Here is a 26,596-nt window from a genome sequence, read left to right as displayed (position 1 = left end):
GTCAGTAAAGATTCGAATGAAAACTTGACCTGGAATATTCGTGCCAGAGGAGCTGTATAAAGCCAACCACAATCTTCTCAGCACTCCGGATTTTCCAGAAAACGCAAACACAGGAGAAGTGGTTAGCGCCGCCACTGTCTGAGACTTTAAGCCTAAACTGGTAAAACTGGATCCTGGAACGACACTGGTCAAACTCGATTTTTGCAACAACAAGTCTACATAATTCTTTGTTGATCCATCCTGTGAGTTGGTTGGATCAGTCACGTTGATCAATTTGTGTGAATTCAAATCCAAATCTGCTACACCTACAGTTGTTCCACCTGAAGCATGCGTGTCTACATAATTTTTCGTAGCTGAATCTGAAGCTGATGTAGGTTCTGCTAAATTGGTTAATTTGTGCGACGTCATGTTAATGTCGGTGTATGAAATAGCGTTGTAAGAGACTTTGGTGTCTACATACCCTTTTGTTGCAGCGTCTTTTAAAGCGGTAGGATCGGAAACGTTGATCAATTTGTGGCTATTTAAATCCAAGGCTCCAGTGATCGTGCTTGATCCATCTACTTTCACATTCATGCTCGAGCTGACGTCAACATAATTTTTTGTCGCGGCGTCATGCGAATTAGTAGGTTCGTTCAAATTGATCGCCTTGTGAAAATTCAAATCCAAGTCTGCAGTTCCAATCGATGATCCTCCTCCTGACGAATGCGTATCTACATAGTTTTTCGTAGCAGCATCGTGTGCGTTAGTCGGTTCACCTAAATTGATGATTTTATGAGAGTTGTAATCCAAATCTGCAGTGATGGTGCTGTTTCCATCTGTCCTGACATAGAGATCACCTGTTATGGTTGTTGATGAGGAAGGATCATAAAAATACCTTCCTAATTCAGTTCTTCCAAATTTGTCAATCATTTTATATAGTCACGACTTTTTTTTCACCAAAGTGTGTTAACAACACTTTGAAAGTCATCTCCTTCCTGTAATTTTTTCAAGACGTAAAGACACAAGTGTCCACAATAAGACGTGTTACCAAACTGCACTCTTTCGCTGTTGTAAAAGACAGGGCTTTTCAAATAGTCAACGAGCTCGACGAGAGGAGGCTGGGCATAAGAGTCAAAGCTGTATTTTTTGTCTCCATCTTTATACCAACAGACCCAATGAAATCCATCTGTGCTGGAATCTCCCGTGTTGGTAATTCCACATTCTTTTACTCTTGGCTTTTTAGGCAATTCATCCCTCACAAAAACACCTCTAAAGTTTTTAATTTTGAGCTTTTTCACAGCATCTATTAATTGAAAGTTGGTGAGAGGTTTATTCGGTAGTACAATTCCTTCAACGTTGATCATTTTTTTAAAATTCAGAAAAATTTTAAAAAGGGTTTTTTTACATTTCATCATCCTGCTCTATTTCATCTTCTTTCACCTCTAAATTCATGTCTTCACACATCATGATGCTATGAGGTAAAGATGCATTTTTTACGATGACGGCTTCGACCAGTTTAACTTGAATAGACACAATCGAAGGACCGATATACACCCCCTCAATTCTAAGCCCTCCAATAGCATAACATCTTTGATTGATAAAATCATGTCCAGAAGATCTAACCAAATTTTTATTACCACGTTCCCCTTTGACTCTATTTTGTGTATCAAGATCTGTTTTCTTTCTATGAAATACAGAAGTAATGAATATTTCGTCTTCATTTTTAGATCCTTTAGTTATATACATTTTAGCATAAAACACTGGTGCTGCATCAGCATGGTCAGCTTTATATTTTAAAATAGTCAATTCGTCTGAATTAATTTGCTTTTTTCTTCCTCCCTTTTTAAGTTTGGCTGACAATTTATCTACTTCACTTCTAATGAACAAAGTAATCTTTTCCATTGTGCTAATAAACTTTTCTTCTTGTTCTGTCTTTCCTTTCTTAGCATCAAAGCAAACGAAGGACATGGAATAGCCAGTCAATTTTTGTGTTGCTGGATCTTTATTCTCGCATACACCATACGAAAATAATATAGGTGTTCGTAATACAAGAGGACCGTCTCCAGTTGAATAAGAATATTTTATCGGTAATTTTTGATAGGCTACTGGTTTGGTTGCTGCGTAAATTTCTCCAACTGATAATTTACTCTCATCAAAATTTTCAATTGTAATAAAACTCATTTCTTTTATATAGAAAAGAAAATTATTTAACTCGTTTTTCAGAATAATGAAAATCTACGATTTTTTAGATCATTTTTTTCATAGAAATCACTTCTTCATTATTCACCCATGAGTTGAAAGAGTCTGGATATCCTAGCCATTTGACTAGTGATCTGTTCTTTTGCTTTCGAATGACTTTTTCAATTCTGAATATGTCTTGTTGCGTCTTTTGCATTTCTTGTTCATAAAATGTACCTTGTATTTCTTCATTGTTAGCATCAGCGATTTTATACGTGGGTGGATTCGTATGCTGAACATTTAACACGGTAAAAACCTCTTCAGTCCATCTCGGTGTATACCCCTTTTCAAAATGAGACTTCTTTTTTACGATCCTCACTTTGTCTCCCATTGAAAATTTTGGTTTTGCTGGTAATGTTTGATCCTTTCCATACAGGTTCCACCATACCCTACCTTTATTCTTTTCATCGCTAGCTTCCATTGGAGTCATTTTGATGGAAGAGTGCTTGGTGTTGTTATAATTTTTCACCATTTCATCTAATACGTCAATGTATTTATTGGTGTTGTTGGCTGAAAAATATTTAAACATTCTCTCTTTCATCGTTCTGTTCCATCGTTCAACAACAGAACTTTTTTCTTCATTTTCAGTGGAGTATAATTGCACACCTAGAGCTTGTACATGCTTGTTGTAAAACTCTTTTCCTTTATCCACCCACATCTTTGTACACTTTCTCTCCTCAAATATTTTGCTTAGAGCGCTAGCTACATCAACTCCAGTTTTACTCTTTAACGGAACGATCCATCCATACTTTGAAAACACATCGATCACCATGAGCAAGTATTTTACACCGTTGTTGAATTTTGAAAACGAATGCATGTCAACCAAATCAGCAGCCCATATTTCATCGATGTCGTTCACAAACACTTTTCTTCTTTTAAAATGATGAATGACTGGTTTATGAAGCTCCTCTGCAAGCTGATCCGTCCATTTCAGGTTCTCCGGTGCTTTTTTTTAAAACCTAATCCGAATTTAGCTTTGGCTTTGATGATGGGAGTGATCAGTTTTCTTTCGTTAATCTCTTTTTGAGTGGGGTTTGGAATGGAGTTCATTTCTTCAAGCATCATTTGATCTGCTACATTTCTGCTTTTAACATCGTTTAAATATTTGTAAGCTAAATCGTGGTGGTATGCTGCATTGTCTACTCTATCCACCGGTTTACTCCAATCTTGATACATGTCTGTGGATGTGAGTCTTTTGTCCAAGTTTGTGCCAGGTCCTGCAAAATTCATTCCTGGAATGTGCATTTCTCCTGGAAATTTTGCCCATGGAAGCTTTATTTTTTTTGAAAAATTGTTGATCGATTCCACCAAGTCTCCTCCATTGACTTCATTCGCAGAAACAAACTTGCATTTGCCTCTTCCGCAGACGGCACAAGTTCCTTTAAGCATATTTCTATTGCTTTTGCTTATAGAATGGTACAAGTTGTTCGTTTCTGTTATTCTTTTGCATTTGACACAATACATTTTTTTATATTCAACATAATAAAAAAATGGAAGTGATTGATTTGTCATGGAATGTAAATAAAAGCAAAAGGAAAAACAACAAGCTTTTGCCTAAAAGTATACGTGGAATCATTATTGGGAAATCAGGATGTGGAAAAACAACGTTGCTACTCAATTTACTTTTAAGACCTGGGTGGTTAGACTATAATCATTTGCAAGTGTTTGGAAAATCCCTTTTTCAGCCAGAATATAAAATACTCAAAAACTCGTTCGAGAAGAAATTGCCAAAGGAAGTTATTCTTAATTTGTTTAACATTCAAAACAAAATTGATGAATTAAACGTAAGCCCTGAATGCGTTATTAATGAAATTTCAAAAAAATGGGATAACACAGAAGATATGGAATGCCAATTTTTCGAAACGGCTGACGATGTGCCTAATCCTGAAGATCTTGATTCATCCAAAAACAATTTAATGATCTTTGACGATTTGCAATTGACTAAACAAAACAAATGTGAAAAATACTATATCCGAGGAAGACATTCTAACGTTGACTGCTTTTACCTTGCTCAAAACTATTTTATGCTGCCTAGGCAAACCATCAGAGAAAATGCCAATTTCATTTGCTTGTTTCCTCAAGACTTTAAAAACATAAACCACATTTATCAAGATCATGTTTCAAGCGATATGAAGATAGAAGAGTTTAAAAAGTTTTGTAAATATTGTTGGTCACAACCTCACGGATTCGCCGTCATTGATTTATCCTCTAAAAAGGATTGTGGGAAATATCGAAGCGGATTCGACAATTTTTATTTTCCCAACTCTATATAAAAAGATGAGCGGATTTTATCTCCTTACAAAAGCAAAAAAAGAAACTCCAACCATAAGAAACAGCGTCATCCAAACCGAGTTTGACAACCCCATTGAATTTGATCCTAATAAAAAGTATGAAATGGCTCTTGTTGGCTTTGACACTATTCACAGCTATACCAACATCAATTCGACAAATAATGTTTTCAGATACAGTCCTAACGCCGGTTCAAACAGCTACACCATTTACATCGAAGAAGGAGCGTATGAAATTAGCGAGATTAATGATTATCTTCAGAAGGAAATGGAAAAACAAGTTGGAACCTTGTATAGAAAGGATGGTGTTGTTATCGGTGCAAACCTAATGACTTTAAGATCTACACTGAAATTTGGAAAACCTGGATCTACAACAAAATATTGGGTGGATTTCAACGTGAATAACAGTTTAGCTCCTGTTCTCGGATTTAATAAAGCGGAATATACCTATGTAGAGAAAAAAGAAGATCCGACTAATCCGGATAAAGTCACAAGTTATATTGACTATTACGAGTCTGAAGCAATTTCGAGAATAGACGACGTGACCATCATCAGAATCACAAACGATGTTATCGGAGCATCTTATGATAACGGAAAAAGAACATCTGACATTTACTCTTTTCATCCTGACACTCCTCCAGGCTACAAAATTACCGAAAAACCTTTCCACTTGATTTACCTTCCCATAGTAGTAGGCAGAATTTCAAGAATGGAAACAAGAATTGTAGATCAAAACGGTAACTTGATCGACTTTAGAGGTGAAGACATTATCCTCCGATTTCATGTGAGAAAAAGAATAACCTCTGTGCTTCAAGACCTTTTTACGAGCAGCGCTGTTCAACGATAATTTTTTTCTTTTATTTAAAAAATGAGTTATCAAAAAGTAAAATTAAACATTTCACAAAGTCAATCTGACAAAATAAAAAAAGCGATTCAAGACAAGACTGATGTCAATATAAGGCTATCTCATCAAGACTTGAACGGTGAACATATTCTCGCTATTACTCATGCGCAATTGAACAAAATTACAAAAGCGTATGAATCCGGTAAAGGAGTCACTCTTAAATTAAGCAAAAGACAACTTGCACACAACTCAACCATTGAAGGTGGATTCATCGGAGCTCTTCTACCGTTATTAGGTATGTTAGGCAGCACTATTGCTACAAGAGTAGTTCCTGCTCTCGCCACTGGATTGTTAGCAGGAGTAGGCTCTTCTGCTGGCTCTGCTATGGTTGATAAAATTGCAGGAAGAGGAATCGTTTACTTGAAAAAGAATGGAAGTGGAATGAAAATGACTGCTGCAGGATCAGGAGTCTTTTTAAGACCTTGGGTGAAACCTACTATTGGTGAAGGACTCTTTGTTAAAAATGGAAAAGGCTATCAATCTATTGGATCTGGCTTATTGCTCGGACCTAACTCACCCTTTAATAGCATTCCCTTTTTAGGTGCTATTCTATGAATAAACTCTTGTAAATTTTATATATAAAGATATATAAAATTATTCTTTAATTTTACTCATATTGAAATTTGCTTTCGTATTCTTAACAATATCTTCACTATAATCACGATAAATTCTTTTGTCATCGTTAGCATGCACTAAACTTCTATTCACTGTTTTTCTCATTTCAATATGATTATATGTATCAATAGCAGATTTTAATCTTATTAAAACTTCTTCGAATGATAGCATTTGAATCATTTGTATAAACGATTTTTTAACACACTTTGGAAGCTTTCGAACGTTTCTTTCTAATTTAAGAAATTTTCTAGATTTCTCATCACGATATTTCACTTCTTCACCTTCAAGAATATAAAGAAGATCGAATTCATCTATTTCATCCATTTTTATTACATAAGAAATTTATTTAACTCAAAATTCAAATTTTTTTATCTGTACATCGTTTACTGTAGAATAGAAAAATACGATGACGAATTAAAAGAATGAACTCGCTCTCATTAAAAAATGAGCATTGTCTTATTAAACACGAAAATCATGGAAAAGTTTGACAAGGATAACATTGACGATATGACGCACTTAAGATCCATATTTCTTCTTTTAGAAAACAAACACGACTTGTCAGATGAAGCTCTAAAGCATCTGATGGAGACCAAAGACGAATTGGATAAACGCAAGACTGAAAAAATAACGTTCATCGCCAAGACAAACCATCTCATCCAGCGATATCAAGACATCCTACAGACGCAGCTTTCGTTTGAAGACCGTGCTAAATTTGACGAAGAAAAAAACCAACTTCAACGTCAATATTTTACCATTGCAGAAGAAACGCTTTCTCAACGACAGTGGACCGATATTAAAATTGCCCAAAAAATTGTCTTGCATACTAAATGTAAATTTTGCATCAACGATGACCTGAGCCAGTTTGAAATGGACGACAGCAATAAAAAATACTGTCTCTTGTGTTCAGGGCAACAAGAAATGTTACAAACAACTGTCTCATATAAAGACTACGACCGATCCAATTCAGTAAACAAGTACACTTACTCGCGCATCATTCATTTTCAAGAGTGTATAAAACAATATCAAGGCAAACAAAACTGCAAGATTCCTGAAGAAGTCTTTGAAAATTTGGAGAAAAAATTTAAGGCGCTCAACTTGCTGATCGATTCTGAAAACACCAATGTGAAATACTCCCGCATTACCAAAGAACACATTCTGATCTTTTTAAAACAACTCAACTACACGAACCAGTATGAAAATGCCAACTATATCTATTACGTGCTCGTCGGTAAGCGAGACGATATAGAATATCTGGAAGAGCAGTTGATTAAAGATTTTAAGGATCTGTCTTTCTTATACGATTTAGTGTACGGAAAAGACAAGCCGAAAGAATTAAAGAGAAAGAGTTTCATGAACGCGCAGTATATTTTGTTTCAGCTGCTCCAAAATAGAAGTCATCCATGTCGCTTGGAAGATTTTTCAGTTTTAAAGACCATTGACAAGAAAAGATTTTACGACGACATTTGCTCTCATCTGTTTGAAAAACTCGGATGGAAATTCACACCCACCTTTTAATTATAAAACCGTGCTTTACATTTATGGACTATGATCAACTCTTCGGACATGATGATTAAATATAAACTCAGAACACGAGGCAGAGACACAAAAAGGTAAGTCAACAAAAATGATTGCAGAAAATTAAAAACACGACGCCATCTTGAATTCATTAAGTATTAAAAAAATGTCAATGCGACAGAATCGATATTGTGTCTTGAAAACTGTCAATGCATATAAAAAAATGTCAATGCGCCAGAATCGATATTGTGTCTTGAAAAATGTCAATGCATATAAAAAAATGTCAATGCGTCAGAATCGATATTGTGTCTTGAAAAATGTCAATGCATATAAAAAAATGTCAATGCGTCAGAATCGGCAAGTCATAGTAGTTACATACATACATACATACATACATACATACATACATACATACATACATACATACATACATACATACATACATACATACATACATACATACATACATACATACATACATACATACATACATACATACATACATACATACATACATACATACATACATACATACATACATACATACATACATACATACATACATACATACATACATACATACATACATACATACATACATACATACATACATACATACATACATTAGGGTGATTCTATTTTTTAGTTTGTCATGCAAACCTTTTCTAAAACATGAATAATTGTATTCTAAGAGCAACTAAATAAAAAATAATTAAAAATTTGAAAATTTTACTAGGTCAAAAAAAAAAGTTACTTTATGGAAATAAGACAAAATACTTAGGCAAAAAAATTGATAATTTGTATGATATTTTTTTAATTAGCTGAAGTTAATAGTGAATATAATATAAAACTAGCTTAACAATTATTGGTGGATTAGAAATAAAATAACTGTATTCCATTTTCTATTTTAGTTATAATTATATTTACCTAAATATGTCCCACATAAGTGCTAAAGGAGCATTAAAGAGAAAAGCAAACAACTTAACACCACCGTGTTCAAAGGAATCTCGGGAACTGCTTGCTTCAGCAGCGCCTTATGGATTACGGACTAAATCCTTAGCCAATTTCAAGACTATTCCAGAAGTCCGCCACATTCTTGGCTACTATCACCATCTAGCTGACACACGCCCCGCACCACCATCAAGAGCTGTTATGCAAATAATAGCAAAAGATTTGGAGCAGCTCTGGAATGTGAAATTTAGCATGCCCTCAGTATCCAGAGCTGGCATCACAAAAAAATTGAATGAAGTTGTGAATGCTTATAAATTAAGTTTGAAGAGAAAATCGAATATGGATTTTTTTATGCCATTTGATATCCTTAATAAAAATATAAAGCTGAAGAGGGAAGAGCAGATCTTCTATAATCATCAAATGGATGATAGAAAGAGCTGTGTATTAACCAGCCAAACAGTTGTTGAGCATCCTGCTAACAGGCAGTTGATACCAAAAAACATGGATCTTGATTATGTAGAGCAACTGTACACAGAGTCAAGCTCTGAAAATGATAATAACGTTGATGATTTTCAGCCTTTGTTTGAACGACCCAAACGGAAGTTTAAATCAAAGGTGAGTAATAATAATTTTTGGAAATAAAAAAAGTTTTTTTATTAAATTTATATTAATTTTACTTTTGGTTTAAGGCGATGCCAATTGCCATTATGTGCGCAGAAGCTGGTATCTCAACCCACAAAGGAGTTAGTGTAACTCGCTCATTAAGTTATTTCCATAGTGACATTCCAACTCCAAATCAATCGGCTATTTTCAAAGCTGGTAAAAGGTTGCAAGTCACAACTCTACTTAAACTTAAAGAAGCTTTGTCTGTTCAATTATCCTTTATATTACACTTTGATGGAAAAGGTGTGGCACCATATGATTATGGGATTAAAAAAGTGGAACGCATGGTCATTGCCCTTCAGTCTGATGGACCAATATTTTGGTACATTGGCCTCAAAACATTACATACTAGCGGAACTTCTGAAAATCTAGCCGCTATGATAACGGAAACATTGTTAGAGTATAATGTTGTGCATAAAATATCCCTTATAATTTGTGACACCTGCTCTGTCAATACAGGTTAGTAAAATTAAAATTATTTATTTTTAAATAATAAAAAAAATCCAATTAAATAAGTTATTCCATTTTACTTCAGGTGGATCTTATGATGGTTCTGGTGGAGTAGTAGGGATTTTAAGATCTAAGCTATTTAACAGGCCTGTTCCTTATTATGGATGCAATGCTCACATTTTGGACCTTGTTTTGAAAAAAATGGTAATTTTCCACTTGCCAACAACATCAAAATCGCCTACTCTAACTGACTTTAAGTTCATTCAAAAACTAAAAAATAAGTATCCGCAATTGAAAGAATCATACAATATCCTGCATAAAACACCTCATCCTCCTCCTACTGTAAAAACCTGGAGAGATGATTATAAGCTATTGGCTAGGTTTGTTTTATTAAAAATTATTATTTTCAATATCAATGATTTGTATATGTGATGAATGCGTTGATCCATTTTATTGTTTATTTTTCCAGGTTATGTATTGCATTTAGGCACTATTTGGACACCAATATTTTACCCAAACTGCAGCTACCAACGAAATTACCAAGTTCTCACTCAGCAAGGTGGAACAGCAGAGCAATATATGTCTTGTTAGGCTACTTTCTACTTCCTGAAGAACGACCATTATTGAAAGAAATAGCTAAGTTTATTAGCTGTTCTTGGTCACTTGCATGGTTTAAAATGAGAGAGGAACCCAACTGGGAAAACTTAAAAGAAACTACATCAAGCTGCATTAAAGCCCAAGAAGCTCTGACAAGACATATTCTTGGTGTTAAAATCTCATTCAAGAATGTGCATCGAACAAATGAGGTAGCTGAGAGAGGACTCCGAGCTATGGACATCCGATGTTCCCGGGCTAAGTCTGATGATGCTCTTGAGAGACTTTTTTTAACAGAAATGTTTATGCAAATGTCGAATAAAAAATAACTTCACTTTATAAACTTTGTCGTATTTCTTTTGCTTATGTATAAAATAAAAAAAGACTAAAAAAAAGAAATAATTTTGTCTTATTTCCATAAAGTAACTTTTTTTTTTGACCTAGTAAAATTTTCAAATTTTTAATTATTTTTTATTTAGTTGCTCTTAGAATACAATTATTCATGTTTTAGAAAAGGTTTGCATGACAAACTAAAAAATAGAATCACCCTAACATACATACATACATACATACATACATACATACATACATACATACATACATACATACATACATACATACATACATACATACATACATACATACATACATACATACATACATACATACATATATATATATATATATATATATATTACTTGTTTCTCTTACTTATACTTCATTCTTTGCAGGTCTTCTATTTGTTCTTGAAATCATGTCATGGCTACTTCGATGTTGACTCTGTAGTCCTTTGTCTTAAAAAATGTTGAAAATGGTAGTATTTTTTTTTAACTATTTAGATTTAAAGTATTTATGATCTGGTAGCTCAACTTAAAACTTCCTTCAACATAATCTCCTACAATTTTAACTTGAATACCTTTTTTTAGGAATGAACTTATGATGTAAAAGACCATTACAGCTGCATAAAAACAAAAATATAAATAATTTGGCAACTTTCAAAGATGCACATATAAAAATCTTATTTGAATGCGCTAAGCTACACTAGCAGTGTTAAAACTTGCTTTAATGTAAGAGTATAGCATATGTCATTTGCAAATTGACATACGCTACATTTGCTAAACTTATTTTTTTTCTAAGGGTTTTACTTTTTTTAAGACATGCATACTTTGCTTTTAATAGGAACTATCTCAATTTACATTTTTTTAAAGAAGATTTCTATTTGTAAAATTATTTGAGAAAACGTTAGGATTGCCACTATTCATAAATCATAAATTTTTTTAATGTTTACATCGCTTTCGATATCTCTTTCTGGAGCATGCGCATAATAACATCGTGCTGTTGCGCTTTAAGTAAACGACCGTTGTGTGACCGTTGTGTGAACGTTGTGTGCACTACAATAAAAAGATTTTACTAAAAAACAAACTTTTACATGCATAATAATCAGATTTGTTATATCCAGATCGAATGATTAATTGTTAGTTATATTGCGGGTATATATAAGGCTACTGCTGCACCGGTTGCTTAGTATTTCAGCGTAAGTATCAATCGTTTTGAATGTGACGCTTAAAGTGCCTCTCTTTCGTAGCGTACTTTAGTTTGAAAAAACCCACGTGGATATTTTTTGCCTCCTAGATACTTTGTAAACACTTAAAATGGATATCCTTAACTAATAGCTCGTATATGGTATGCGCCTATACCGGCAAATATAAAAAATCTATGAAAAAGCTGTTTAAATTATTATACAAATTTAATTCAATACTTAAGAAATCTAGTATGCATTAATATAAAAATCTATAGCACCACCATTAGAAGACTGTCTTAACTTATATAAATCAATATAAATATATCAAAAAATTTCGTGTTAATATGAATGTTACCAAAAGTCATCCTAAATTGTAATTCATTAATAAAACGCAATTACTTAATATGCTTTGATATACTATGATAAAGAAAATACAAAAAAATCATTAGAAATAAATTAATCACATAATAAAAGTAGAAACTTACGAAATTCATTTAGCAACACCCATAAGTCAAATTTTATAAAAGAGAACATAGAGGTAGAATAAATAATGTAATGTATTCACAGATTTACTTGTACATAAACTTACATGCATAAATAAAAATTTAGAAATGATTGAATAACTTAAGAACAGATTCTTGAATTGAAAACTTTTAAGTTGGGAGATTGGATTCAAAGTTAAACAGTTAAACATAGTACTCACAGAATGAGAGCAGTTGCTGTACTTTGATTATGCAATAGTTTTAAGTAACTTTTTCACATTATATAACATATTTCTAAGAGTAGTAGTGTTTTTTAACAATAGATCAAAAGTTGTGATATGTGTGTGTAATAGCTACCTTTGTTTACAAAGTATGGACTTATTCAAAGTTCAAGATAAAAATGAAGAAAATCTTACGCAATTATCTACTGTATTGGTAGTTTTTCAATTTTTAATTATTGTATGTTTTATACTTTATGTTGAACATTAACAACTAAAAAAGGCATGGATTGGTATAAAAAGCAAATATTTGTTTTAAATTTAAAGCAAAAAATAAGTACAGGTAGATTCTCAAGTAACAAATAGTAATCTTTAAAGAGATTTTCAAATTTTTATATTACAAGATTTTGCAATTTTTAATATGTATGTATAATAATTGCTGAAACTCATTAATGTAGAACTTATCTTGGACGTTTGGTATAAATAAAAATCTTCCAGTATTAAATTTGTCATCAGAAGATAAAAAGGTGAGTAAAATCCAGTTTTAAAGCTTAATAATAAATTATTGCATTCAAAAACATATATACCTATGTTTATATACAATATATATATATATATATATATATATATATATATATATATATATATATATATATATATATATATATATAGTATATATATATATATATATATATATATATATATATATATATATATATATATATTATGTTGTATGTATGTATGTATGTATGTATGTATGTATGATTTTTAATTTGAAATGAGAAATTTCGGAATTTGCAACTGCTATTCATTTGGAAAGTTATCTATAAATGTACTCATAAAACTATGCTAAAAATTTTAGTTATTGTTTTATGCTACTGCGCACACTGGTGTGTTGTATGATTTTGTTCACAATCAGCAAGTTCTTTATCAGGGCCATGTAAGTTAAATTTTTTGTCTTTATATGTACTTATTTAGTATTCATAAAGACAAACTTTAAAAAATACATAGACAGTTATGTTCATGTACATTTATTAGTTGTCAAGTAAATTTTTTTAATTATCACTTTTGATAAAAGAAAAATATTTCAGTAAATACATGTCATTTTCATAGCAGTGTTCTAAATTAAGTATTTAGTAAAGTTTATGTTCTGCATATGTCTAGAAGCTATACTACTGGTTACTTTATGTCTAGAAGCTATACTACTGGTTAAGATACACCTATCGAAAAATGGTCCCCAATTTTGAGGACCAAAAAAACTACCGATGGGGCATTAATCTGTAAGGTCTCAGGTATCACCAGATGTAAAAATTCAAATCTAATCTCTATAGGCAAAGGAGAAAAACACATTTAAAGTTTTATAGCACTTTGCGCTACTGATTGCACTTGGAGCCCCTTTGTAAATCTGTTTTGTTTTTTTTTTTTCACTTTTAGGATATGGATAGGGATGGCAATCCCAGGATCCCATATAAATTGTTGATCCCGTAATCCTAGGTTTTTTTACAAAAATTTCCCAGAATTTCGGGAATGTAATAAAAAAAGTAAAGATAAATAGGGATTAAGCTATTAACTTATTTTTACATCATAAAGTGTCTAGTAAATATAGTCTTTGTTAAAATACTTGTTACATAGCTGTTTGTTCTATTTGCAATATTTTAACTAGTTCAATTTCAAATTTTTGGCTTTATTTTAATTCTAAATCGTCACACAAGAATTAGAGGGTTGTATCTGCTTTTTTTTACATTATAAGAATTTATTAATAAAAGCTTTAATTAAGAATTAGTAATAAAAATAAAAAACGTAAAAGTTATATAAATAGTATTATCAGTTTAATTATGAAACATAAATAACAAAAAAGACTTATAGTTTTAGTTATAAAAAATGACAGGAATAAAACATTTTAACTAAGAAAAATTGAAAGTTAAATTTTCACAATGACAAAAAAAATTAGATAGAACCCAATAATTCTTATGCGATGAAATGTATACGTGATTCTAAAAAACTCTCTAAAAAAGGGTTTTAATTGATGAAGTTTTTAAAGCAAGGATTGTTAAGTAATCAAACTTTTTTACAGTTATTCAAAATGGTAATTGTTTTCACAGTAATAGATTTAGTTTGAATTATAGAAATAGTTTAAGATCTTTAGAAATTTAAAAAAAAAAGCCAGAACTTAAGTAAATATTTTTAACCTACAACCTATAAGGGTAGAAAGTGTAACTTCTGAAATTCAAAAAGAAATTTGATTATTTGAAAGTGGTGCCACAAGAGGTTATCGCGTTCAAAAAGCATATGATTATATACTATCTATATGGCCAACAAATGTGGAGTCCGAACAAGCAACTCGGTGGCTGGGTTTTTATGCTTAAAAAATCGAACGCAATTAAACGACAAAATGATTGATGCTTTCAGTTTTTTAAAGTGGTGCTTTCAAAAATAAATAAAATTCTTGTATACTGATTTATATTCATATCATTTTTAACTTTTATTTTTATTTATATTGTGTTATCTTTTTAATGAATATTTTTACAATTTAAATTACTTAGGTTCATTAGTAAACGAACTATTTTAGTTAACTAAAAAATGAAAAATGATTAATTTATTGATAAAATAATTATATTATCAATAAATTAATCATTTTTTAAAGTTTGATAAGTATTTTGCTCTTCACATGCATCACCACCAATTATTATTTCTGTCTTTTATCAAATCCCAGGATTTCCCGGGGATAAATTTCTCAACCCTGAAATCCTGGGATTGAGAATGTCCGGGTTTTTGCCATCCCTAGTTATGGAATTTTTAAAAAATATCAAAAACTCTTTACATATATGTGTTGGCTATAGCCTGACAAAGAATCAGCTATTTAACACTTGTGGTTTGTGTACAGGGACCTAAAGTATAGGGTATGACGCTAAAAGCCTCTTTAAAAAGAGACAACGGATGCTTTACGTTTTTATTCTAACCTTATATCAACTATGGAATTTTCAAAGGTTAATAGAATGAAGCCTTAGCATGTATCTTTCAGGCAAAAAAAATAGAAGCAAGATATCTTTTATCTGTGCAATGTATAGCTCTTAAAGTAGGAATCTCGGCTTTGAAAAAGTGGCTAAAATATAGCAGCTTTTTGTGGTTTTTATGCTTTTTAAAAATTCAAAATTGCATCAAACAACTAATTTAGTAACAATATCATGTGACTAGTGGAAATGGGATTCTATGGTTGTTAGACATCACATTTGTGTGTACTTTGTCTGCAAAAAAAGTCCTTTTTTTGTCCAAGTTTGTATAAAATATGAGGTAGAAAACACATAGCTAGAGGCATTTTTTCTAATTGTTTTGAATTTAAAACACATAAAAACCTCTTTATATTTTGGTTGTTAAACCCACAGGTTTGCTTTGTTGCTTTTGTTTAAAATGATTGACCAAATATTGGATGTAATAAAAACTTTTTTTCATATTGTATTATCGGTTGTTTTTTTGGTCCTCAAATTGAGGTTGGGACCATTTTTGGAGAGGTGCGAAGAGTTGAGGAATTTATATTGCTACTATCTTTTTTCTAATTGTAGCAAAATCCAATCAGTTGTATATGTGTTAGTCCTGATAAGAAATGGTTGGTTACAGCAGACATAGGTCCTAACAGTCTGGTTATTGTTTGGGATATTATTGAGAGGTAAATTATTATGTACATTTTAATCTCAATTTTTTATCTTAAGGGTTTTAAAAACTTTTCTTTTATACATAAAGGCTTCCCTTTACATGGGCTTCATATTCATCTCCTAATGTTTAAATTGTTAAAATACATAATTAACTTGATTGCTTATGCTTTCATTTTTTTTCTTCCTTAAGAACTTTTGTTAAGTTAATGAAATAATTTACTTGATTATTTATGTTTCCAAATTTTTCTTGCTTAAGAATATTTGTTAAGTTTGTAAACCTTGGTTTCCTAAAATTATGTTCATTTTATATAATCGTTTGAGTTAGAATTTTTTCCTCTGAAGACAATATTTAATGTAGACCATTTTTTCCAGAACACCTCTGAAGACAATATTTAATGTAGACCATTTTGGAGTTTCATGTTGTGTCATATCTGATGATGCTAAGTATATAGCTCTTCTAACTTCTTTATTACCTCAGGTGACTTCTTCAACTTCCTCATTACCTTTTTTTGTTAAACTTTGTTAATCTTTTGCTAAGTTTTGTTAAATTTTTGTTTTCGTTATGCTTTTCATTTAAAATCATACTTAAACAATGTTAAAAAAGAAAAAAAAATTACCTTGGTCAGTTCTTCTATTTTTTTTGATCAGTTCTATTGATCAGTTCTTCTATTTTTTTTAGAGATTGACAGTATGGGACTGGACAACTGAATCACAGGTACCTATTGCTACCAGTGTTCTCTTGGAGAAGTTTGGGTTAATGGTAAATGTTTTTTTTTTATATGGTATGATTAATAATTAAGCAAATTTAAAAATGTTAAACTGCATATCAAGTCATGTTTTGCTTTCTGAGTGATTGTTTAAATGTGTTTTCTTATTAGTTATATTTATAATGATTTTTAGACTCATCTTGCTTTTAACAGCAAAAATTTCAAACAATTAGTATGCAATAATAAATTGAGAATAACTTTTGCACATTGGGTAAGTGGAGCATTTTTTAACAAGTCGTTTTTGCTAACAACTTTAAGTTGTTTTAGTTATACTTTAAAAGATATTTATTATTGCAATGCCTTTGTTATTATTGTTTTTGTTTAGGAAAAGGATGGGAATTTTTTTCTAAACTCACCCCAGCTTAGTGATAAGGTTTGCGAAGTTTTTGTTCCTAATTGTTACTTGTAACAACATTTGCATTAAACGCTGACAACTATTTGTTGAGAATATCTTTAAATTACTGTTTTATTTTCAAGCAAAAATAAAATATAGTTTGTATATTTACATTATTGTATATTGATTTTATAGATCATTGATATCTGAGATATGGTTAATGAATATAATAATACTACTTTCAGGATTTTAATACAGTCATAGGAAATTACACTCAAAGTGTTCTTCACCCACAAAACTGTCAAGCATATACAGCCACTGATAATGGAAGCATTATTATTTGGTCTCATCTTAAAAATGGTGAATGGAAAGCTTTAAAAGTTGTTAACATTCAAAAAGATGCTATAACTGCATTAGTCTTATGGAACAGTAGTTTTCTTATAACTGGTGACGTAGCAGGAAAAGTGAAGTTTTATGACACAGAATTAAAGTTGAAAAATTGGTTTGTTTGTTAATTTAAAATTTTTACCATTAAATGGATCTAGTAATGTTTGAATTTTTTTTTTTCGATAAAAGTGTTCAAAACTTAAGTTTTTTTTCTGTGTTTTTGAGAGAAATAAATGCATACACCATTAAAATACTTGTTATCTCGATAGAAGTAAATGCATACACCATTAAAATACTTGTTATCTTGAGAGAAATATATGCAAACACCGTTAAAGTACTTGTTATCTAGGCCTTAAAATTGAAGTAATTAGACAAAAACCAGCAGATTTTGATTAGGTACATGTTCTGTCTGCCAGACTTTTTTTGAAAAGTTAGGTTATGCTTTCCGTATGCATATGTTACATACCACTGAATGTGTTTTTTTAGAGATAACCATAATGCAAGATTATTTATTTAATGCACATTTAAGTTTCATTACAAAGAATAGTTTTTAATTTGGTTTCTAATAAAGTTAATTCTAAATGTGTGATAAAATAAACAGTAATGTCATATTTATGTGAAAAACATGAAGAATGCTAATGGATTTACAAAACTTTAACTGTTCATAATTGAAGATTTTAATTTGTCCAAGAGTCACTTTTTTTTTGTTAAAGGTTTGAAAATTTTGGAATTGAGGGCTCAATCATTAGTATCTCTTTCACAGCAGACTCCAAGCAATATGCATCCAAGTCTTATTCTAAAAATTTGACAAATCTAGAATATTCACTTACTGGGATAGATTTTGTGATTACTACTAGCAAGGCAAATTATGTCTACTTCAAAACAGAAGGGAGTGAGGTGTTGGTAAGGATTCTTGAAAAATTACAATTCTTTTGTTAAATGCTATATTTGAAAATATCATTGTTGTTAACTTAGTTTTAAAATAATTTAGTCATTATTTGGTTGGATGGTTTTGTGCAACAGCGTGGCCTACATTTTTTATTTTACAAGTTAAGCATCTACTTTGTTGGAAAAACTGTTATTTTACAACAAGAAAAAATGTTTTGAGTCATTCTTTGATTAGATTGCCTTCTAGCACATAAAATGTTAACTCACACTTGGTTTCTTACCTTACGGGTTTTGAACAAGAATGGTTTATCCAACAATTTTCTTCTGTTATCACAATGCTTGTATGGATAAACCACATCTTTGCATAACACCATTCAATTCAAAATTCAATCAAAATTTTAGATTTAATAAATACTATTATTAAAGTATTAAAATACTAAGTATTAAACAGCTTTAACTTAAACCAAAGATATTATTTTAATGGTTTACTGGCTGACATTTTAGATTTTTGAGAACTTTTTCTAGTTTTCATGGAAAGAAAATGATAAGGGAATCAAAGCAATTGCAAGCCATTTTAAAGAGTAGGTATATTCCTGTATACACTCTCCTGGGACTGATATTTTTAAACTTTTTTTAAATATTATAACTAATGGTTTATTTCCATATTAATTTATCTAAAATTTCAATTTCAAGCTACTTCTTGCTCTTATTTACCAATATTTTTCGTGAGCATGATAAAGTATATTATCTGCATTTTGCTTATATCTTCTAAATTAAATGTAATTGCAATTATGAAAGTGTATTACATACATTTTTAAATACAATATTGAATTTTTGGTTATTTATTTCATTTGTAGATCTTTACTTGCTATAGGTGGTATAGGAGGGTTGCTTCAAATTTATAATTACCAATCAAAGTGAGCTCATTGATTTTTATATTTTATTTTAGTTATGCAGTTTTTAAAGCAAAAACTTTTGTGATCAAAAATTTGTTGAAATTACCTAACATTATTTACAAATAATGTTATTTATTTTTATTACTTAAAAATATTTTCCTATTATACAATTTTAACTACCTTCTATTGTTTTCTGATAATTATTTTATTTTACATATAAAAATATTTCTAGGTCTTTGATTCATTCAAAAGATTTGAAGTGTGGAATCACTGCTCTAGCTTATCATCCAAATGGGGATTGTTTAGGTGAAAAAAAGTCTCTCCTTTTTATATTTAAGATTATAATTATCATAATTGTTATCCTTCATTTTGTAAATTGTCACTTTGGTAAATTATTTTTAATAGGGGTTTTACAATTATTATCTTTTTTTGCAGCTGTTGGCTTTGAAAATGGGACTGTAGAACTGATCAACCCTATTACTCTAGAGCTCGAAAGAAACAATGATAATGTTTTTGCATTCAATTGCTTTTCCAATTCTTCCTTATTGAAACTGGTGTTTTCTAATAATGGGAATTATCTTGCTTGCTCAGTAATTTGTCTAGTAGCATTTTTTTCCTTTAAAGTTTTTTTTTTTTTTTTTTTCACCTCAAATTTATCTTTAACACAAAAGTTCTTACAAATACATCTTTAAGATGCATTTTATTAATAATGGTTTAAATTTATCTTTAACACAAAAGTTCTTACAAATACATCTTTAAGATGCATTTCATTAATAATGGTTTAAATTTATCTTTAACACAAAAGTTCTTACAAATACATCTTTAAGATGCATTTCATTAATAATAATTTAAATTTTTTTATTCTATAATAGAAGAAAGCCACGTTTTGCACAAAAGTTGTTTCATATTGTGCATATTGTAATAAGTGTAGCCACCCTTATAGTTATTAAGTATTTCTAATTGTAAATCTAATGATTTACATTCAAAAATGAAATTGTTTTGCATACTTCAAAGTAATTTTTTTTCTTTTTATGTTGTGTTGATATAGACTCTGGACAAGTGTATTCTTGTATTTCAATGGAGTAAACAAAACAGGGTTTGGTTTTTTTTGGGCAAAAGCCGAGCTCATTATAAAGAAGTTAATGGTACAAACTATTTTCTATTTAGATGTTCAATTTTTTTATTTTATGTATTATTATTATTTTTTTTTTACTCTTAAAAGTTTACTTTTAAGAATTTACTCTAATGTATGTTACTTTAGAAAATGAATGTTATTTTAGAAAATTTGTTATGTTACAAAATCTATGTTACTTTAAAGAAAACTTTTTTAAAAAAAAGGAAAAGAAATATGATTTTAGATTTGATGTTTATGTCTGGTTTGGATGATGATACCTCAAGGTTATTCTCAATTGGTGCAGATCGTATGCTGGTGAGCTTTATATAAATACTTTGCAAATGAATGTGCTGAATCCTTATTTAAAGAATATATATATATATATATATATATATATATATATATATATATATATATATATATATATATATATATATATATATATATATATATATATATATATATATATATATATATGTATATATATATATATATATATATATATATATATATATATATATATATATCAATCAATGCCAAGAAAGTAAATTTCTAACAAAGCTTTTCAAGTTCAAATTGAAAGTTAAGCTTAAAGGAAGTGGTTTAAGTTAGGAACAGTTAATCTGATTAGCCAGTGGGTGCTACTTGAAGTTACTACAACTCTGTTCTTGTCAATAATTTCTTATCAATATTTTCTAGTTGTTTTCAAATCTATTTCAGTGCAGCTTTCAAAGTTTCTGGAAATTTTTAAAGATAATCTTGTAAGAACTCAAGGTGACTTCCCATTAAAAATCCTCCCCACAAAAGTTTGCTAATAGTTCAATTCTAGCCTAACTTATAAACTCTCAACTTTCAAGAATGATAGTTTTGATGAATAAAATGAATGGTAGATAGTGTAGCATTAAAGGTTAATGTAAATTACTCTAACAGTGTTTTTTACTAAATCCACTAAACAGGTAAATTAGAATTAAAAGTGTATTCTTTTTTTTCTTTTTGTTTAAGGTTGAATATGATTTAATAAATTCAGTGGAAAACTTAAAAGTTTTGATGTCAGATCGAATCGAACAGGAAGCTATACCCCTTTGTTTTACACCTTATCCTCCAATTGTCAAAGAAAATTTCTTTATTGTGGCAAATGATGCAGTAAATGACTTTTGAATTTTTTTTCTTTTCAACTTTTTTTAAAAGTTCCAAAACATTTTTTTATAGAAAAAAAAGTTTTGGAACTTTTTAAATTTTAAACTTATTATATTTAGTTTTTTAAATTTTAAACTTATTATATTTAGTTTTTTAAATTTTAAACTTATTATATTTAGTTTTTTAAATTTTAAACTTATTATATTTTGTTTTTGTTTCTGGTTTAGTACAAGTTGAAGTTGTTCAACTCAACAACAAAGATGTGTCGGCTAACAACATTAGGTCCTGTGTACGGAACTCCGATTAAAAAGTAATTTAAATTACATAATGTTTTACATATTGTAAGTTTTAGATTGTAACATCTGTGTGTTTGCTTAGCTATATCAATAAACTTTGCTAAAAATAAATGAAAAATCAAAAAAATAATCATAAGTAATTTATTGTTAATCAGGGGAATCATCAGTACTTTACAGTTAATCAGGGGAAAAATAATGAGGAAGTTATCCATTTTCTTTAAGATCTATGACAAGTCCAATGCAAGTTTGTTAATTTTGACTTAAATGATTTTTACCCTTCAAATAATCTGAACTTAGTAATTAGTATTATAAAGTTTGCAGCAGATCACATTCATATTTCTTACTATGACTAGACAAGCAATACTCTGTTCTATAGTAAAATGAACCATGTTTTAAGAAAGCTGATGTGGCTTTTTTCCTCTTTGCAAGTTTTAAAATATATTTTCTTTTCTTCTTTATTTGTTATAATTATATATCTGTCATCATAATATTAATGGTCATTTGTAGAAAAAAAGAAAAATTATCATAGGGTTTTTAAAGATAAAAGAGTCAATATAAGCATACAATTTTAAGTATGTTAACTATTTAATCTTATACTCAATCATCAATTGTTCATGCTCAAGCATAAGAATCTTCATTAAATAATTTTGATTAGAAAGAATCTGAAAGTGAGCTGCATAAAAATATGGTATTATCATTTCAGAGAACTGAAGTATTGTAATTAAAGTAAATAAAAGTATCAACAAGGAGGTTGAGTTTTCATCAGCATCTGATGAAAATTGGTTCAACTGCCTAAATATATGTTTTTACATGACCTTTATTTGCACCCATTTGTTCTAATACTAGCTATAAAAACTTCAAAATCAGACACCTAAATTCTTTAACTCGGAAGGTTGTTAAAATTTTAAATCCTTATAATCAGTGTTTAAAATGATATTTCAATGAGCAAAGATAAAGTTCGCCTAAATAAAAAATTATAATTAGTTTTATAATGTAGAAAGAAATAGTTTAATCATATATTGCATTACATCTGTTTAAATAAACAAGTACTATATATATGTTATTTACTGTGTATTTCATATTTAAAAAACAATTTGACTGAAGAAAGTAGAAATGCATAAAACTCTAAGTTTTATAGTTCCATTTATCTTATGTATCACTTAATCTCTATAGATTTATCTGACGTATTAATCTATAGATTTATCTGATGTATTACTTAATCTCTATAAATTTAAAATAGGATGGTGGTTTTACCAGATATTCAAGGTCCTCATCGATACATGGCTTATGTAACTGCTGATAAGGTAAATTGATTCTTTCTCAATAATAAGAGTTTTCTAGTACCTGTAGCCTAATTGGATCAACTTCAGTTAGGTTACAGGTACTAGAAAATTAGGTAACTGTTTATTATTGCTTAAATTTCAATTTGTACAAGTTAATGCATTTGTTGTTTATCCAGGTTGGTCTTACAATTTTACCATTAGATGGTAACCCATATAAATCAATGGCATTTATCTCACACAAACAGGTAACAATTAGCATATTAAAGATCTGAAATATGTTTGCTAATTCTATTATTAGTTAATTAATACTAAATAAACTGTTAATTAAACTAATTTATTAAGTAAATAATTTATTAAGTAATTATTCTGTTAAGTAATTAATCTATTAAATAATTAATCTATTAAGTAATTAATCTATTAAGTAATTAATCTATTAAGTAAATAATTTATTAAGTAATTAATCTATTAAGTAATTAATCTATTAAGTAAATAATTTATTAAGTAAATAATTTATTAAGTAAATAATTTATTAAGTAAATAATTTATTAAGTAATTAACCTGTTAAGTAATTAATCTATTAAGTAATTAGTTGATAGGTAGTGATCAGGGTGAGAGTACACAATAATTTTTACTGTCGAGCAAAGGAAAGAAAGTTTTGAGTTTTTTTCATAATTATAATTTCTTGTCAATTTAGCTTGAGTTTAATTTTTTCATGTTATAATTTCTTGCCATTTGATTTGGTGTATAGGCTTACGATATTGTTTCCTCTTTTGATGGTAAGCACATATTTACTTGTGGGGGCTTAGACCCAAATGTACTCATGTGGAAAATCAATTACAGGTGTTGTGATAAGTTTTTTACTTAAGATATTTAAAGATTTAAATAGTTATTTAAGTTAATACATATTTGAAGTATGTAATATATTTGAGCATATACATATGTATTTTAATTCTCTATTACATTTGTACATACTACACCAATTAAGCATTCTCATACTAATAGTTATGCATAATTTTAAACAGTGCATTAGAAGCTGCATCGTGTCTTGGTGGAATTGGTTTGACACCCTTTTACTCTTTGCTAGAAGGAGGACAAAATGGAGAGTTATTTTCAGAAATGGAAGAGTACTTCTACTATTGTCAGATAAGATCGTGAGTATTGACTTGAGTATGAGTACAAAATGATCTCTAAACCAGAGAATCTGCCAGGTTTTAAACCATGTTACTTGATTAAAACCTTTCTAGTTAAAGTTTTAAAGTTTAGTTATTTTTAAAGTATTTGTGTATGTTGATCATGAAAAAATATCTTTTGAAGTTTGAAATAAAAATCAAAAACCTAAAATGTTACAGTTTGCAGATAATTTAATTTGTAGTATATTTAAAAAATGATATTGAACCTTAAATTTAAAAACAACAACAACAAAAAAAGAGATGTCTTCAAATGATGCTGTTAACTTTAAAGATGCTTTTTTGAGCAAAAAGATATTGTAAAACTAATGTTCAAAATATATATCTAATTTTGGATGTCTACTTGTAGAGGTTTGAATTTGATGATTCCCTGGAAGTTAAAAATACTCTTCCGAGAGGATACCAAGATAGAGTTTGAGATGGAATAAAATCCAAACATCTGGCATCAACATATGTAGATGATTTCTTTATGTGCAACGAGGTGTTCGTTGTGAGAAAGCGACAAAAAAGACATTAAAATTGTAAATGATTCATGTTTTGATCGAACTATTGAATCAGAACATAAGCTACTGCTGAATTAAAAAACTTATTCGCAACACTTTTTTAGCGGGTTCTGTTGTGTTAATCAGTCCTCTGTAGTTAACTTTAACGAAGATTGACTGTAATCCTGTTAAAATGGGTATTTTTAGAGCTGCTAATTTTTCTTTTTAAACATTTTAATTGGCTATTTCTGCAATATCTTAACAACTTTAAGTGAGAACAATTTTAGTTTTAGGCATTTTTTAAAAATAATCTGACAAGGGTCATGCTGAGATGGTCATATTGAAAATGTTCATGTTGAAAGTTTGCAATAAAACCCTAAAATAGTTTAGGAATCAACAAAATGATCATAACGTAAGAAGAGTCCTGTTTACTTACACTTGTGTTTTTTCAAACCTTAACAAGCAAACCAGATTTTAAAAATATTTTTAACAAATCCTATACATTAATACTAAATTAGTAATAAAGGTCTTGATCGAAATGATGTTTGGCGATCTCTGTGGTTCACAGTGATCGCCAAACATCATTTCATACAAAGAGGTCATCAACTAGAAGGTCCATACAAAGAGGTCATCAACTAGAAAATTTAAATGAAACTTCTCTTTATCTTTCTTTCTAGCCAAGGTATTGATACCATGATGCCAAGAGAAGTCTCTTCAAAAATTCCGTTATCCGAGGTTCCGTTTCTTATGCGTGCTCTGGGTTATTATCCTTCTGAACAAGAGGTCTTTTTTTTTTTATCTTTTACTGATATAATTGTATCAATAATATATTTTAGTGACGCTTTTATCTTTTTTTAAAGATAGAAGATATGGTCAACGAAGTTAAATTCAGCGAATATGTAGATAGTGGCAAGTGCATCTATTCTCTTGATCTCGAAGATTTCATGAAACGTAATAATTTTCGTTAATTTATGAGAACTTTTTTTTAATCGAATGTAAATTTTATGTCATAAAAGTCTGGAGGTTATCGAAATTCGTCCCATATAATTCTATTAATTCTAAATAAGTGTAATTTGATATTTGATATTTTGTTATAACATTGTTTTCAAGTTTACTTGAACCATCGTCCTGCGTTTGGTCTTCAAATTTCTCAGATTGTAAAAGCATTTAAAGAAATTAGTCATAAGGAAGAAAATGAAGACAAAATTGAAAAAGCGCAGCTCTTTAAGTTACTTCAAGAGAAAGGTAAAAACAGTTTTTTACAAAAAGCCACCATTGATAAAAAAAAAACCCAACTTTATTTTTTCGTTAGCTTTTTAACATTTTTCCAATTTTACACTTAGGTGAGCATCTTTCTGAAACGGAACTCCTTCACTGTATTTCTTCTGCGATGACGAAAACTGACCCACTTTCAGCTACCGAAGAAGATTTACTTGATTACCTGCCTCAAAAGATATCTTTTTCTGTTTTTACAGAGAAAGTATTGATGCTCAATGAAGTAAAAACCAACAACAGCAGTTTCTAATATTCTCTTTATCATGTTTTCGGAATTTTTAATAAAATTAAAAATAAACGATAATCTAGTTTATTTATAATTTTATTATGTGCGTAAGATATCTTTTTAATAATAGATAGATAAAACGTTTATTTAATATTTATATCAGTTTACAAGAAATTTATGTGATTTTTTTTGTAAGTTTAATTCAAATTATAAAAATAGTTTTTACATTTTATATAAATTTTCAATTAAAATAAA

General features: G+C 29.5%; 2 protein-coding genes and 1 long non-coding RNA gene across 6 annotated transcripts in view; 2 read left to right on the top strand and 1 right to left on the bottom strand.

The window, feature by feature from the left end:
• The window catches only part of LOC149881357 (uncharacterized), a 25,392-nt gene extending 12,817 nt beyond the window's left edge, over positions 1-12,575 (bottom strand). The window contains exon 1 of the long non-coding RNA XR_016445490.1: positions 10,909-12,575. This is a non-coding gene — a long non-coding RNA (uncharacterized LOC149881357). The remainder of the gene's footprint in view (positions 1-10,908) is intronic.
• LOC149881358 (uncharacterized) lies at positions 7,359-10,540 on the top strand. Of its 2 annotated transcripts, XM_090068356.1 has the most exons (5): positions 7,359-7,634; positions 8,451-9,105; positions 9,180-9,612; positions 9,689-9,983; positions 10,073-10,540. In XM_090068356.1, the coding sequence occupies exons 1-5, from the start codon at positions 7,570-7,572 to the stop codon at positions 10,524-10,526; spliced, it is 1,902 nt and encodes a 633-aa protein (XP_089924482.1). In that variant the 5' UTR covers positions 7,359-7,569; the 3' UTR covers positions 10,527-10,540. The 2 variants fall into 2 exon arrangements, with proteins under 2 accessions (XP_089924482.1, XP_089924483.1); XM_090068357.1 differs by lacking the exon at positions 7,359-7,634 and having other exon boundaries at positions 8,340-9,105; positions 10,091-10,540.
• LOC145194019 (cilia- and flagella-associated protein 251-like) lies at positions 11,713-26,596 on the top strand. Of its 3 annotated transcripts, none has more exons than XM_090068355.1 (26): positions 11,713-11,731; positions 12,878-12,946; positions 13,282-13,359; positions 15,980-16,083; positions 16,442-16,547; positions 16,749-16,829; positions 16,970-17,047; positions 17,162-17,209; positions 17,416-17,672; positions 18,271-18,460; positions 18,971-19,026; positions 19,303-19,362; positions 19,574-19,647; positions 19,777-19,931; positions 20,390-20,486; positions 20,700-20,770; positions 21,458-21,598; positions 21,820-21,902; positions 23,129-23,192; positions 23,348-23,416; positions 23,920-24,011; positions 24,194-24,322; positions 25,518-25,623; positions 25,701-25,791; positions 25,951-26,085; positions 26,184-26,596. In XM_090068355.1, exons 6-26 carry the CDS (start codon positions 16,827-16,829, stop codon positions 26,363-26,365), a joined length of 2,181 nt encoding a protein of 726 aa, XP_089924481.1. In that variant the 5' UTR covers positions 11,713-11,731; positions 12,878-12,946; positions 13,282-13,359; positions 15,980-16,083; positions 16,442-16,547; positions 16,749-16,826; the 3' UTR covers positions 26,366-26,596. The 3 variants fall into 3 exon arrangements, with proteins under 3 accessions (XP_089924481.1, XP_089924479.1, XP_089924480.1); XM_090068353.1 differs by lacking the exon at positions 11,713-11,731 and adding an exon at positions 12,466-12,636; XM_090068354.1 differs by lacking the exon at positions 11,713-11,731 and adding an exon at positions 12,670-12,762.

The sequence above is a fragment of the Hydra viridissima genome, unplaced genomic scaffold (genome assembly GCF_058129835.1).
Source record: "Hydra viridissima isolate aposymbiotic clone 2 unplaced genomic scaffold, HvirCarnegie_v1 scaffold_12, whole genome shotgun sequence".
Taxonomy (NCBI): Eukaryota; Metazoa; Cnidaria; class Hydrozoa; order Anthoathecata; family Hydridae; genus Hydra; species Hydra viridissima.
This window is presented reverse-complemented; position numbering and strand designations above follow the sequence as displayed.